Source organism: Cololabis saira, chromosome 18 (genome assembly GCF_033807715.1).
Source record: "Cololabis saira isolate AMF1-May2022 chromosome 18, fColSai1.1, whole genome shotgun sequence".
In the NCBI taxonomy this organism is placed as follows: domain Eukaryota; kingdom Metazoa; phylum Chordata; class Actinopteri; order Beloniformes; family Belonidae; genus Cololabis; species Cololabis saira.
In genome coordinates this window covers 1,712,926-1,729,634 of record NC_084604.1, presented here as the reverse complement: position 1 = coordinate 1,729,634, position 16,709 = coordinate 1,712,926, and the positions used below count along the sequence as shown (strand labels likewise).

The 16,709-nt window shown below is 39.4% G+C and overlaps 1 protein-coding gene across 1 annotated transcript in view; it reads right to left on the bottom strand.

Annotated features, from left to right (window-relative positions):
* The window catches only part of LOC133464409 (laminin subunit alpha-4-like), a 106,939-nt gene that overhangs the window by 80,617 nt on the left and 9,613 nt on the right, over positions 1-16,709 (bottom strand). Inside the window, exons 2-5 of the mRNA XM_061746358.1 lie at positions 5,251-5,352; positions 3,659-3,786; positions 3,499-3,579; positions 23-237 (exon numbers count right to left, since the gene is read on the bottom strand). Coding sequence (XP_061602342.1) covers positions 23-237; positions 3,499-3,579; positions 3,659-3,786; positions 5,251-5,352 — 526 coding nt within the window. The remainder of the gene's footprint in view (positions 1-22; positions 238-3,498; positions 3,580-3,658; positions 3,787-5,250; positions 5,353-16,709) is intronic.

Here is a 16,709-nt window from a genome sequence, read left to right as displayed (position 1 = left end):
AGTTGATTTTTCTTGCGCCCACCTCTGCAGTTCTTGGCGGTGACGGCGTCGCCGTAGAAACCGGGGGCACACCGCTCACAGTTGGCGCCGGCCGTGTTCCCCCAGCAGTGCTGGCAGTGGCCCGTCACGTTGTGGCACTCGTTGATGATCAGGTTGGGGTCGGTGTTGCCGTTGCACTCGCACCTCTTGCAGGAATTACCCGCCGCCATTGGGTTGCCATAGTAACCGGGAGCACACCTGGATGGGGGTAGATGGCAGGTTGACTTCATCGCTGCCTGATGCAATGAGGTATTGATGACACTATAGGCCAAGGTGACCAGAACGTAATTTGGTTTTTAGGGATACAAGTCCTGGACATCAGTGAACTGTCACTGCTAGACAATGAAACTGAGGCCACGTTTACACAGAGCCGGGTATTTACAAAAACACATATTTCCCCCTCTATGTTTTGAAAAATACCATCATTTCCAGGAACCTGCATAAATACGCTGTTAAGGTGCTATGAGCTGCCAAACCTACAGGGGGCAGTGTAACGAGAAGATAAAGTCATGCTAGCCAATCAGAATCCTGGAAAAAAACCTCAACAAATGACACGAGTAACTTCCAGTTACTTCCAAGATGAACGAGAGTCTTTGGTTTGGAGTGACAGAGAAGTGGATTTACTTTTAAGTGAGACTTTAGAATATAAAACAAGTAAAATACAAGGAAATATTGACGGTGACCAAACTAATTGTAAACACAGGTCGCACAAATGACGCTGCACTGCAAAAACTCAAAATCTTACCAGGAGTATTTGTCTTATTTCTAGTTAAAATGTCTCATTTTTAGTCAAAAAATCTAATACACTTAAAACAAGAGTCATCACCAGATAAATATCTTATTTGACAATTTTCACCTGTTTCAAGTAAATTTTCACTTTTTTCCAGTGATGAGTCTTGTTTTAAGTGTAATGACATTTTTTTTTAATAAAAATGAAACATTTTAACTAGAAATAAGACAAATATTCTTGTTAAGATTTTGAGTTTTTGCAGTGTGGTGACGTTTCTGTCCCATAATGTGACGTTCTGAACCCTAAATGTCCGTTTCTGTTTACAAGCAAACGTGAAGACAGAGTTTTTGCAAATCTCCACTTTGGCCGGAGTTTTCAGAAATTATCGTTTTTGTGACTTTGAGCTTTGTTTTTGTGTAAACGAGCGGCCAAAACGCATGAAAACGCCACCGTTTTTGCTACGTGGAAACGGGGCCTGAAGCTGCACCTAAAATGGAAGCTTCCATTCAATTTCTTTTTTATTGTGAGTATATTTGTGTGGATAATGGGTACTTGGGCTGGGATGCTTCACTGACGCGAAGAGTCAGCCATAACAGCTGGTAAAAGGTTGGAAAACAACAGAGATTTCATGAGAATAACGGGAAAACTGGTGTCTAAGAAGCTGGAGCGTTTTGGAAATATTCAAGTTTGGAAAGTGTCCATGGGAATTCAGAGGAAAATATGAGGTAAAGATTGATCATGTTTAGAGAATTTCTATGAAAATGTTTAGTCAAAGGCTGTGCCTGGTAAGATGCTTCATGTGATGGACCTGAGGAGGTTTTTCTTCATACTTCAGGTCCAGCATGTGAGCTTCTTGGTTGTATCACTGGTGCAATGCCATTCAGGGACAGATATTTATCTAAGCATTTGGAATAGTTCAAATACATTTCAAATGATGCTTGTGGAGGTCGCACCCCACAAAATGGTTGTCATTTTCTTTGTAGTTTTTGTTTTCACTATTAACATGCAAACATTTCAAGTAATGACAGTACACATAGTCTTTTGTTTTCACATGGCACACATTTTATTATTTGACAGTTGGTTGCTAATTTGAGTGCACGCATTTTAGTTAACAGTCTGTCATTTAATATTATTTGTTAATTGCTTTTCCTTTTGGTTTCTTACATGGATCTGGAGAGTCCTCCCCTGGCAAAAGGGGGTGACGCTGCTTGAGTTGGCCTTTTATCCTGGAGCAGGAAGTGGAAGAGGCCAACTGAGTGTCCCGGAGGGGGGGGACTCTGCCGGCAATGATCCAGATTCATTTATTCTATTTGACTTTTTGGTTTGTTCGTTTTTTGTTAAATAACAAAGTTTAGTTGAATAATTTAGTTATTTAAATCTTTATTGTTATTAGTGTTAATTTATGATATGGAGTTAATTGTTTATTCCTGCCCCCCTTCTGTGTCTTTGTGGGCTAGCCTGTCTGTATATAAACCCCCTCTTGTGTCTAATGGCAGGTCAGTTATGTTGAGTTCATGTTAAGTTACGCTTTGTTTCTGTTGACCTCATTTTGGTTTAAAGGGTCCTATTTTTCATAAGTTGTTTTCCTATGTTTGTACTTTGGAGGTTTATTTTGGTTAAGTTAAAGTTATTTTGTAAAATAAACTCCAAGCCTTTACTTTACACACCTGGTGTTCTGGCGTCTTACTGCTCGGTCCCTCACAATGCTGGACAAATGACCAAAGTAGGCTGGATCAATACATTCAGGGGCTGCGTAATAACATAACTCTTCTAATTTCAAATTTGTGCTTGCTCTGTAGGGGCGGGCAAAAATATCAATATAGCATTACAGGACTGTCTCAGAAAATTAGAATATTGTGATTTTCTGTAATGCAATTACAAAAACCAAAATGTAATACATTCTGGATTCATTACAAATCAACTGAAATATTGCAAGCCTTTTATTTTAATATTGCTGATCATGGCTTACACTTTAAGAAAACTCAAATATCCTATCTCAAAAAATTTGAATATTCTGGGAATCTTAACCTTAGACTGTAAGCCATAATCAGCAATATTAAAATAATAAAAGGCTTGCTTGGGGTGGGTATTGTCCTTGTCCTTGAACCCCTATTACTTTGTAGTCCTTAAATTTGAATGCTTTAACCCAGGGGTCGGCAACCCAAAATGTTAAAGAGCCGTATTGGACCAAAAACACAAAAAGCAAATATGTCTGGAGCCGCAAAAAATGAAAAGTCTTGTATCAGCCTTAGGATGAAGGCAACACATGCTGCATGTTTCTATATTAGTTATAACTGGGGGAAGATTTTTTTTTTCCTTATGCACTTCGAGAAAAAAGTTGAAATGTCGATAAAAAAGTCAAAATCTCGAGAAAAAAGTTGAAATGTCGAGATTAATGTTGAAGTACAATCTCGAGAAAAAAGTCGAAATGTTGAGAAAAAAGTCGAAATTTTGAGAAAAAAAATGTAGAGATTAGAATGATAGATTAGAAGAAAAAGGAAAAAAAGAAGGAAAAAAAGAAGGAAAAAAAAGTCCAACATTTTTGAAAAAACTCCAGGAGCCACTAGGGCGGCGCTAAAGAGCCGCATGCAGCTCTAGAGCCGCGGGTTGCCGACCCCTGCTTTAACGGATATTATGCTGGGAAAAAGCACCATTCCTACAGAACCTTTTGAAGTTCAAACAAAGAGTTGCTAGAACATTCTTCCTGGGTTTCCTGAGCGGGCACTGACCTCTCACAGTTGTGGCCGGCGTATCCTTCTCGGCACTTGCAGCGCAGAGTTGCACCGGCTCTCTCGCAGTGCAAGGCGAAGCTGACCAATGAAGAAAAGTATTTCAGTTACTTGGCGACTGAACCGACGCTGAGCTCGCGTGGAGGAGACGGCAGCTTACTTATTGGAGGCGGTAGCGAGGGGGCAGGCGCAGGGCATGCAGAGGTGACGCCCATCCAGACCCCGGTTCAGAACGTAGCCAGCTTCACACTTCTCACAGAAATCCCCTGCACTGTGTTTCCTGCATTTCTGGATCCGGGGGAGGAGGGGGGGGTTAAATACTGGAGCTTTTCCACTAGAACCTACTCAGCCCGACTTTCCTCAGTTTTGCACTTTTCCACTAGGGGTCTAATGTGCCGAGTAGATACTTTTTCTGTAACTACCGTATTGGCCCGAATATAAGACAACCCTGATTATAAGACGACCCCCTCTTTTTCAAGACTTAAGTTTGAAGAAAGACTTTTTGAACACCAAATTCAATTTTTATACAGAAAATAAATACAGTACATCTGAAACAAATGATTATAACAATATATTTGAGAGAAAAAGCATGTTATTTTGACTATTTGAAATCATCATCTTGAAGTTTGCATCATAACTTCTTCCTCAGCTGCCGGTTAACCTGCCGAACTTCCACCCACTTTTCTCCAGATTGTCGCTACATTTCTCCACTTTCTGTTATCTCTTCTCTTATTTTCTTCTCTTTTCTTTCTTATACTATTTTTTTATATTTCTTCTCCGTGACAGGGGTTTCTTCGTCCTGGGGAGTTAAGTTCAGCATTCACTTTAAAGATATCTGGCGCCATCTAGTGTTGTGAATGGGTATAACGTCTAGACCCCGAATGTAAGACGAACCCCCACTTTTTCAGTCTTATTTCAATGCAAAAAACACTGTCTTATATTCGGGCCAATACGGTACTCTGCCGAGGTTCTAATGGCCCTTTTCCACTAGTACCTACTCAGCACTTCTACCCGCCACGCCCCGTCTTGCGCTTCTCCACTACGGGCCGAGACGGGTGGAGCCGTGCCAAGCAGATACTTTTTCTGTAACTATTCTGCCGAGGTTCTGAGCGTGCTGAGTCGGCTGTATCTGACGTCACCACCCTCCCTGTCACTGATTGGTCAGGGGGCCGTCAGACATTTGAATCAGGAAGCGGGAGTCAGCGCGAGAGACTGGCGGCTCGCGGCTTTTCATTTTATTCAACAGGCAACGGCAGCAAAAGTCTGTTTCATGATCCAACTCTGAGGTGCAGATGTTCATAAACCTGGTGCTGAGGAGAGAATTAAAAAGGGATCTAGACGGAGATAAGGAACGACCAGATCTACCAGGAGCTCTGTCTCTTCATAGCTGCTATCAACAGACTTTTCAGCAGCGCAGAGACAAACAAACAAAAAAAGCGTTGCCACTTGAAGCTTCTCTCACTCTCATTTTTTAACTGGGTATCAAACACAAGCCAGAGATCCAGCAGCACATCTATCATCTCCTCCAGGTTCTACATCTTTAGTGTTGTTGTCTTCTTCCTTTAGATACACAATCAAATACGTCACAGCAGCTTCTCCAACCTCCTACTTCTGATCTGGGTGGTGAATTGTCATGGAAAACAGACTTGGCCAACTTGAGAAGAGCCCAGTAGGTACTAGTGGAAAAGCGCCATATGTGCAGCGCCTCTCATTTACTTGAAAACGTAGTGAAAAGCATTGTGGGAAACTTACGATGCAGATGCCTGTGATGTCTTGACAGGAGTCAGCATGGCCCTTGCAGTTGCATGGAAGACAAACGCCCTGCTGGCTGAGGAAACTTCCCTTCACACATGTCTGCAGACGGATGAAAAACATGGGGAAGTAGTAAACAGAAATGCATTTAAATAAAAATAAAAAAAAGTAGATACGGGCATGGTCTAGGAGCCGTTGCATGGGTTGCAGTCCATTTAGACAGTTTTGGTACATATAGTACCTTTAAACCTTTAAAAACAGAGGTTGAGCTGAATGTTTTGTGCTGAATTTATATGCTGAGCTTTTACACAGTAACTTGCCCGTTATTATTATAATAATAATAATAATAATAATAATAATAATAATAATAATAATAATAATAATAATAATAATAATAATAATAATAATAATAATAATAATAATAATAATAATAAACTTTATTTATATAGCACCTTTCTTAACAAAGTTACAAAGTTCTTCCCAAGAACAATAAAATACATCAAGATAAAAAACAGCGCATAGTGGATAAGAACATAAGACAGCAATAAAATATAAAATGAATAACAATATTCACACCACAATAAAAGGTTTTCTACAAAGGAATGTTTTAACATTAATGTTAAAACAATTAACAATGTTTAATTGTTTAAATGTTAAATGGGTTTTTATTACGTTCTCCCACAACACACTCCGTCAACTTGCAGCATAGAAGTCGTAAAAGGAAATTCTGTGTTTTCATCAGTTTATGATGATGTGACTGTGAAAGAAGGGAAGTTTATTTCATATACAAGGCAATTCATAGTGCTTTACACTGACAATACAGCAAGATGGAAAAGAAACATTTAAACTAGAATAATAAACTAAAATAGAATTAGACAGATAAATGCACACAATTAAAGTTCCACTGCATTGGGGGTAATTAACAACTGCTTTGAGAAGCAGCTGGAGATAGAAAATTAGTTGTGTTTTACCTTGATTTAAAACAGCTGAAAGTTTCAGCACGGCAGAAAAGTCGGTTGACAAATAAGCTCTATATTCCTAAATCTAGTTACAATAGTCTTATTACAGGACTGTCTCAGAAAAAGTTCTTTATTTTCTGTAATGCAATTAGAAAAAAAATGTCATACATTCTGGATTAATTAGAAATCCACTGAAATATTGCAAGCCTTTTCTCATTTTAATATTGCTGATCATGGTTTACAGTTTAAATTTAAGATTCCCAGAATATTCTAATTTTTTAAGATAGGATATTTGAGTTTTCTTAAGCTGTAAGCCATGATCAGCAATATTAAAATAATAAAAGGCTTGCAATATTTCACTTGATTTGTAATGAATCCAGAATGTATGACATTTTTGCATTACAGAAAATAAAGGACTTTATCACAATATTCTAATTTTCTGAGACAGTCTTGTATGAGCAAAATATCTCGGCCAGTGGGGTAAGAAAAATCTCCTTGTCTAAAATTCTTAAAACAGTCTTCTCGTTTTCCTGAAACAAGGCTTCTTTCTTTTCTTAGAAATGAGTTTTTACAGTGTTGACCTGACTCTGATGACCTGAGAGCTCTGGCCGGTTCCTAATCAACCAGAAAGTATGAAATGTATTTTGGACAAAATCACAAATTTGTCTTTATGAGGACAGACGGGAGGTAAAAACATTTCCAACGCTTTCATGGGATTTGTTAACATGGACCGACTGCTGAGCTCAAAGCTGCATACAAAGTGAGGCTCAACTGGACATCCTGGCTTATCATTGTATGATTAACCAACAGGCGGTTTGTGGGAGTCTTAAATATGGAAGAAGTGATAGATGTTGGTATGTGCAGCTCAGGAGTCTACAAGTATAGTATCCCTAGCTCACTAGGAGCAGAACACACGGACCTGCTGCTTCACAAATATCTGAGGTGGCTTAGTAAATTATTGGTGAGGTTCACTGAGTTGTTTCCTTAAATGAAAAAAAAAAAATCTAACATTTTTAAAGCACGCAAAATATGCACTGCAAGAGGACAACCAGTGGCTTCTGGATTCAGCGTTCCTCACAGATCCCACGGAAATGCTCAGTGGTTTGAATTAAGAGCTCCAGGGCCGGGATAAACATGTGATAAACAACATGATCAGTTCAGTGAACACATTTATATGCAGGCTGCAACTGCTTTCAAGTATGCTGTGACCTTCAAAACATGCAACCAGAACTCCAGCATTAGGTGAAAACGGCCAGCACACAGCTCCTGAAGCTCCGGCCTGCAAACATGCACAAAAGAGAAAAAAGGGGGGCCAGCACAAGAAACTACAGGAACGATGGACAAAAATGATAGCTATGAGATATTTATAATAAATAAAAATGGAAATGGAGAAGAGAGGAAGGGAAGAAGAGAAGAGAAGAAGGGTGAGAGGCACCGCCCAGTGGATCATGTCGGTGCCCCCCTGCAGCATAAGCCTATAGCAGCATATCTACCACCAAGCTATATTTGAGACTAACTATTATAGTCTTGTTCTATAGCTGCTACTATGACTACTGACTCTAACACACTAGAGTTTACACTAACTAGAGATTTACCAACACCAGCTAGAGGTTTACTAAACACTAACTATAGGCTTTACTAAACACTAACTAGAGGTTTACTAAACAGAAAGGTTTTAAGTTTAGTTTTAAAGGTGGAGGTGGTGTCAAGATAAGATAAGATATCCTTTATTTTCTCCCTCAGTGGGGAAAGTTATTTGTCGTCAGCAGTACACACATATAGGGGAGGGGTAAAAAGACTGAAAAGTCAGAAATAAAAAATATATAAAAAATACAAAAAGATACGTATAAAATATGTATGAACACAGGATATGAACAGTATATACAGTTAAACAGTGCAGAAAAGCAGGTGGTGTTGTGAGGTAGATTGACAGATATTGCACATCTTATATATATTATTGCACATGTGATATTATTGCACATCTTATAGTCCACTGGCTACTGAGAGCAGGCCTTGTTGTACAGTCTGATGGCAGCGGGGAGGAAGGACCTGCGATGCCTCTCGGTGGAGCGGTCAGCCTCCTTAACCCAGATTGGAAGTTGGTTCCAAAGTAATGGTGCCTGATAGCAGAACGCCCGCCCTCCAAATCTACATTTGGATACTCTAGGAACTACGAGTAAACCTGCACTCTGAGAGCGGAGATCTCTGCCAGGAACATAAGGCACTATCAGGTCTTGCAAATAATGCGGAGCTAAACCGTTTTGGGCTTTATACACAAGAAATTAAAATTTTAGATTGGATTCTGAATTTTACAGGTAGCCAATGGAGCGACGCTAACACTGGAGAGACGTTGTCTCTCCTGCTGATTCCTGTCAGCACTCGCGCTGCTGCATTTTGGATCAGCTGGAGAATATTCAGCAAATTACTTGGACATCCTGCTAATAACACATTACAGTAATCTAGTCTAGAAGATACAAACATGTGAACTAGTTTTTCTGCATCACTCTGTGAGAGGATTTTCCTAATCTTTGCAATATTACGGAGATGGAAAAATGCTATTTTACAAACCTGATTAATTTATCAAAATGTGAATACCATATGAGAAATATTTTCAATATATTTGAGCTGAAAGCCTTCCAGTTGGACTGGAACTGTCTCTAGCCACAACACTACAGCCACAACAGCTGTATGTCCCACAACATCTGTGTGGCCACCAGCGTGCCTCACTGTGGCTTCCACAGAGAGCTGGCTTCTTTAAACTCATCTGGATCTGGAAGTAAATAGGACAGTTTTTCTGTTGTCACATGTGCAGCTTTGGTATGCTTTGGCAAACCCCAAAAAGCTTCATGATGTTTTCACTGTTTGGACGCAGTTTAAAGACTCTTCTGGAACTGTTAAAAGACTGTTCTGGAACAGTTTAAATAGTTTTCTATAACAGTATAAAGACTTTTCTTGAGCAGTTTAAACCAGGGGTCTTCAACCTTTTTTAGCCCAGGGATCCTTGGATGAGAAAAAAACAGAGCAGGGACCCCCGCTTGTAATTCTTATTTTTTCCCTTTTTGTTTAATGTGTCAAGTTTTAAGCCTGGCTTATAATAACTTTTGAATGTGTTTTATTCTGCTTATATCACCTTATTAACCAATTCCTGACTGGGTTATTAGCTACATGTGTTTATGGTTGGTGAAACTTTGGCCTTGTCAGACTTGGAAGGAGTAACGTTAGTAAAGTTGACATTAGTCACATGACTCACGTCATGGGAATCATTTATGTAGAGTTGGAGACTAAATAGTTATTGTCAAAAGTAGATTATTATCACCTGTTAATGGAGTTTTCTCAATCACACACACACATATATATATATATATATATATATATATATATATATATATATATATATATATATATATATATATATATATATATATATATATATATATATATATATATATATATATATATATATATATATATAGCCTATATATATATACATTTTTTTTTAACTCTCACAAATTATTTTGGTTAAAATTGCCTTTATTTCTTTTTAAGTTGGAGGACCCCCTGCAGTACCTCAGAGGCCCCCCTAGGGGTCGCTGTAACCCGGTTGAAGACCCCTGGTTTAAATACTTTTCTATAACAGTTTAATGACTCTTCTGGAACAGTTTAAAGACTCTAGAAGAGTTTAAAACTCTTTTGGAACATTTTAAATACTTTTCTTCTTTTTTTTTTTGTTTTTTTCTTTCTTTTTTTCTCCTCTTTTCCTTTTTTTTCTTCTTTTGGGAACTTTAGGGGCGGAGTTCAGTGGGACCAATTTAATTTCAATTTGCTTTGAAGTCACTGAGAAAAATGCTGACATCATAAAGAACCGTTTGGAATTGGCCCCGCCCAATGCCTTTGTTGCATCACAGAATTCTGTTAACATTTATAAACACAGATCATACATTTGACCACAGATACTGGAGGTCTCTCAGTGATCTACACATTAGATTTGATTGCATCTAATTCAGGTTACATTAAATACCCGGCTTTTATTTGTCATTGTCAGGACAATGGACTGCACTAATCTAGAAAGTAAACAAATTCTTATTCACTTAGTAGTTACTCAGCTACTTTGTGCAGCTAACAGCTAAGCTAACATTACCATGGCCATAGTCCATGAAGCAAAAGCGATAGATGACTTTTATAGGAAGATTTTGTCGTGGACTCAGATTTTACATTTAGGGTAGATATTGTGAATAATGTTGAAATATGTTTGTTAAAAAATCTGAGATGGCGGTCTTGACGAATTATTGGTCATCTTTTTGTCAAAGAAGCTCATAAATGATGCAGTAATTGACACCTTTAAAACTTTCATCAAAACATCAAAGGCCAAATGATACAGAGACACTGTTATAAAAGCTCTTACGTTGGGACTGTTGGGGGCATTTGCTACTGCTTTGGTTGTTGCACCAACAGAAAATATTTTGAATAATTTCAAAAAACTCATTTCAAAACACTAGTTTGAAGTCGAAGATTAAATCCACATCTGAATAAAGGATGTGATTGAACTAGAATAAGTAGACACAGATATAAAATTAAAGCTGCAAGCAGCGATGAACGGGCCCTTGCGCGTGCAATTTTCACCAATAAAGTCAAGGACTCAAAATGAAGTCCGATGACACCACCATGACTCTTTATGTAAAACCATTCAAAAGTTATGGCAGAAAATAGGAACTATCAAATATCGACCAATCAGAAGAAGGGGCGGGGCTTATTTGCACCAATGAAGGTCAAGTACTCAAAACCGAGTCCCATGACACCACCTACGAGTCTTTATCTCTTTAACATGTCTTTAACATGTGTGTGTGCAGATACATGCATGTATGTAAGTGTATTGTAAGCAGGTGTAGTGTACATATGTATGTGGATATGTAATGTGCTCGTATATATGTATGTACATGTATGGATATATGTGTAGGTACGTATGTTAGTACGTAAGTAGTTAGGTATGCATGTAAATATGCATATGTTTTTTGTTGTCGTTAGCTATTATTCATTTGTTGTATTCATTTATATTTATATGTAAGAAGGGGGGGCATTCATAAGCCGAGGCTTCAGCCCTGCCCCTTTGGTCGTGACCTAAGTGTACATGCTTGGTGGTGACCAATAAATCTTTTCATTCATTCATTCATTTATGTCAAACTATTCACAAGTTATGGCAGAAAGTGGGAACTATCGAATATGGACCAATCAGATGAAGGGGGACGCGCTTTTTGGTGTCTAGCGTCGCCACGGTAACGCTTTTGAAAGAGTAAAGTAATGCGCGTAGTCACAGGATGGAGACGCACATTTTGATGTATAACACACCTGGGTGCACGTTATTAAGCCGTATTAACGGCCGAAGAAATGGCATAAATTGCGCCAAAATTATACGATTAATTAAAAATGGCCGACTTCCTGTTGGGTTTCGGCCATGGCGCCAAGACACTTTTCTTTAAGTTGCGACATGATACAGGTGTGTACCGATTGTCGTGCATGTACGTCAAACCGTATTGTGGGTCTTGAGGCACAAAGTTTTCTAGGGGGCGCTGTTGAGCCATTTTACCACGCCCATTAATGCAAACCATGAAATATCACATTTTTCACCAGGCCTGGCTTGGTGCAAAATTTGGTGACTTTTGGGGCACGTTTAGGGGGAAAAAAGGCCCTCCTTTCGCCAGAAGAAAGAATAAAGAAAGAATAATTCGTACAGATACAATAGGGCCTTCGCACTGTCAGTGCTCGGGCCCTAATTAGTTTAGCTCTCCCTACATTTCCGTGAGGGTTTTCTCCGGGGTCTCCGGTTTCCTTCCCCTTATCCAAAAACCATATTCGCCGCTACTGCAACTAACAACTGCTTTATAGTCAATTCATTTATTTGATTATTGAGACAATGAATCAACTTATCATATTATGAATTGCACAATAACTTTGACATTTCCAAGCATTGTGAAATGATCGTACATTTTTTTCCCATAGACTAGGCATCTTGTCTTACCTATTTTAATTTAGTCAGTAAATACAATATACAGACTAATAATACAGACTACCATAAAACACCAAATAAAGCCCTGGGCGTTTATTTGCTTAAATCACTTAAATCAACAGGCGTTTATTAGAGACCTGCATTTACCTGCATTTACTTTTGAATTTGTCTTTAGCTATATTTGCATACGGTAGAATATTTTTTTGGTAAAAAGCTCAACTTTTTACAAGAAAATAAGTTAAAAAACAATAGAACAATGAGACCAAACATCATTGGTTTGAAAATGAATGGCTGGACTACAGTATTAATATTCACTTTAACAGTGTGAATCCTGGTTAAACTGCTGTGAACTGTTACTGCAGCATCCGGCCTCATTTCAGCCCTACATCCTGTCTAACGTCTGCACAATCGGCTTTTTCAGGATGATGTGATGCAAGAACTCAGAGTACTGTCCTTCTCACAAACACACAGACACATCCTGTAAATATGTCTGAACCTTTAAAGCAGCAGCGCACGGTCTGGGAAACAATAGCAACTTGTTAGTAGCAGTCTCTGGAAGTCCATGGTTTGACCTTCTCACAAACGCCCGGCAGATGGAACATTCCACAGAAATCCAGTCGTCTATGCCCTCTTGTGAGTCACGCTTTGATTTATTCACAGACAGCTGTGAGACAAAGACGTGCTTGTGTCCAGCTGATGTGAAATGTTCTGCGAACATCAGCTCTGATCCTTCCAGAAGACATGTTTCCAGTGGGTTTCCCTGACCCCAACTGTGACAGCAGAGCCATCTGTCATCTCCAAACAAACACTCAGTGTGCCAAGCTTCATGTAAAAATGTCCTGAGAATGCAGGCAAGCATAGTCTGTAGTCAAATGGTAGCAGTACTCCAGTTGTAAAAAAACATCAGGGAGGGCTGGTGGATTTTATCATATGGAGACAGATAATTTGTGCTGATTACAAATAATATAATATATTACAAATAATAGCAGTGACCAAAACACCTGCAGAAATACTGCAGGAATGACATAGCAGCAGTTAAATGCAGCCTTCTGTAAGCTTTAAATATCCACTGGGCTTACATCAAATACATCAAAACACAACAATAAAAAACACTTTTCTGAACTTATCAATATGACTCTGTCCTTCACAGGATAAGTAACATGGATCACTGCAAAAACTCACAATCTTAACAAGAATATTTGTCTTATTTCTAGTTAAAATGTCTCATTTTAGTAAAAAAAAATCTCATTACACTTAAAACAAGACTCATCACTGGAAAAACAACAATTTTCACCTGTTTCAAGTAGATTTTCACTTGAAATAAGTAGAAAAATCTGCCAGTGGAACAAGATTTTTTTGCTTGTAATGAGAAGATAAATCTTGTCCTACTGGCAGATTTTTAACAGTAACAGTTTTACAGGGGGGATGATTTGGACCGTTTTTATTTCAGGGGGGGTGCCATCCCCCCTCATCCCCCCTCAACTCCAGTACTGCATGGTAGTCCAGGCAGCTATAAGTCAAAAAGCTGTAACTCTATGGGAAAAGCTGCCATTGACCATTTGTAAAACCATTTGAGTTTGAAATGGTTCCGAACAGATTTGTGGTTTGTCTGTAATGAGCAGGGGTGCACATACTGTAGTTGGTGCTCAAGTTGGTGCTGCATGTTTGAGATGCTTCAACACACCCTGACAAACATAGCTGTGTCAATAACAGACTTGTGCAGACCGTGATGACAAAGCTGATAATGACCATTCATTACAATCAGGTGTGTAAAATCAGGGAAACATCTTGAACATGCAGGACACCGGCCCTGGTCCCCGACGACATGCACCCCTGGTAATGAGTCAAACAGCTGCAATGAGGTTACAGACAAGAGTACAGGTCAGGCGGGTGAGCGTTGGGCAGGAGTTTATCTTTGTAAGTTGGCAGATAAACTTTTGAGTTTAGGTTTGGATGACTTTGTGAAAAACAACAAAAAAATTGTGAAGTTCAGATATAAAAGGAATTTTTAAGACCCTTGAAATCATTTTCATTTATTTGTGGTACAAATGTATGTTTCACTTAAGGCCAAACTATCGTTCCAAAAATCATGAACCCATATTTGATCAGGGTTGCTGACAGAAGTGGAGATGCTACACAGCAGTTAACACCTGAAGTGTGGCAAACTGTCACGCCCTGAGATCTTACCATATTAAAAAGAAACAATATTTTGCCTTGCAACAAAAGCTGTATCATGAACCAGCATTTGGGAGGAGCAATACATCTTTCTACTTCTAGTCTGCCAAAAGAAATACACACAAAGAAGATGAATAACAGCTTAGCTACACAAAAACAGTCAGCAAGTTTCCAACTGATTGACGTTTTCAGACCCTTCTGCCTTTTTTCTCTTCAAAAAAATGACTGGTGAAAAATCTAGCATTTTTTTTCAGTTTTTATTGAGGACTTTTGTAGATCTGTAAAAGCATGCATCGTTCTCACTCTTCTCAGTGAGCAGCGGTTGCTACTGTGGGCCCCTCACCCGTACCAAAGTGTTCTCAGGCTCCCAGCTCCAGTCAGAGCTGGAGATGTTCACCATCTCCCCGCGTCCATAGACTTTTCAAATTTTGTTTCAATCCCACAAAACCTGTTTAAAATTTCACTGATGGCCTGATTGGAAAGCCTTCTTCAGGTGTTGTCCAACAGTCATAAACCCGCCACCACCATTTCAAACCACTTCTTTCTATTTTCTTTCTTATTTTCTTTCTTTTCTTTTCTTTTCTTTCTATCTTCGTTATTAGGGCCCGAGCACTGACAGTGCGAAGGCCCTATTGTATTTGTAGTAATTTTTTTTTTCTTGTTTTTCTCGTTATTTTTATTTTTCCGACTAAATGAGGGCCTTTTTTCCCCCTAAACGTGCCCCAAAAGTCACCAAATTTTGCACGCAAGCCAGGCCTGGTGAAAAATGTGATATTTTATGGTTTACATTAATGGGCGTGGCAAAATGGCTCAACAGCGCCCCCTAGAAAACTTTGTGCCTCAAGCCCCACAATACGGTTTGACGTACATGCACCAAAATCGGTACACACCTGTATCATGTCGCAACTTAAAAAAAAGTCTCTTGGCGCCATGGCCGAAACCGAACAGGAAGTTGGCCATTTTGAATTAATCGTGTAATTTTGGTGCAATGTATGCCATTCCTTCGGCAATTAATACGGCCCGAACCGTAAAGTGAACCCAGGTGTGTTATACATCAAAATGTGCGTCTCCATCCTGCAACGATGGGCATTACTTTTCTCAGTTAAAAGTGTTACCGTGGCGACGATAGATGCCAAAAAGCGCGCCCCCCCCTTCATCTGATTGGTCCATTTTGAGACGCACATTTTGATGTATAACACACCTGGGTGCACGTTACAGTTCGGGCGAAGAAGGGGACGAAGAAATGGCATAAATTGCGCCAAAATTACAAGATGAATTCAAAATGGCCGACTTCCTGTTTGGCTTCGGCCATGGCGCCAAGAGACTTTTCTTTAAGTTGCGACATGATGCAGGTGTGTACTGATTTTCGTGCATGTACGTCAAACCGTATTGTGGGGCTTGAGGCACAAAGTTTTCTAGGGGGCGCTGTTGAGCCATTAGGCCACGCCCATTATAGCGAACCATTAAATATCACATTTTTCACCAGGCCTGGCTTGCGTGCAAAATTTGGTGACTTTTGGGGTACGTTTAGGGGCGCAAAAAGGCCCTCATTTCGTCGGAAGAAAAACGAGGATAAAAACTCCTACAGATACAATAGGGCCTTCGCACAGTCAGTGCTCGGGCCCTAATAATAATGAATTTAATTTATAATGCACTTTACATTCAATGAATCTCAAAGTGCTACAACATTCAAGGCAAGAAAATCAACACAAAGCAGCAGTATCATCACTAAAATGTAAAAAAGTCATAAAAATCAATGGCAGGTCATAAATCATAGCTGGCATATGATTTACTGAAAAGGTGGGTCTTAAGTCTGCTCTTGAAAGAGTCAATTGACAATCTCACACTGTTCTGTGAATGGTTTGACATAAAGAGTCATGGGTGGTGTCATCAGACTCGGTTTTGAGTCATTGAACATAATTGGTGCACATTAGCCCCGCCCCTTCTTCTGATTGGTCGATATCTGATAGTTCCTACTTTCTGCCATAACTTTTGAATGGTTTGATATAAAGAGTCGTGGCTGGTGTCATCTGCTAAATGTCCAGGCCTGAAGAATCTACATCGAGTCATACAAGCTTCCACTGCAGCCTGAACGTGTACAAGGGTGGAGGACCGTTCATCGCTGCTTGCAGCTTTAATTCTGTTTATATTCATTCACCGTTCCCTCAGTGACCACATGTGTCCGGTTAACAAAGCAGCCCCAAACCATGACACTCCCTCATCTATGAGTCGCACTCGACACCAGGCCCTTTTTTTCCTTCGAACAGTATAAAAAGTTTTTTTCAGTCGTAGTAGAAGGTTTTCTAACATTCGCCATGTGACTA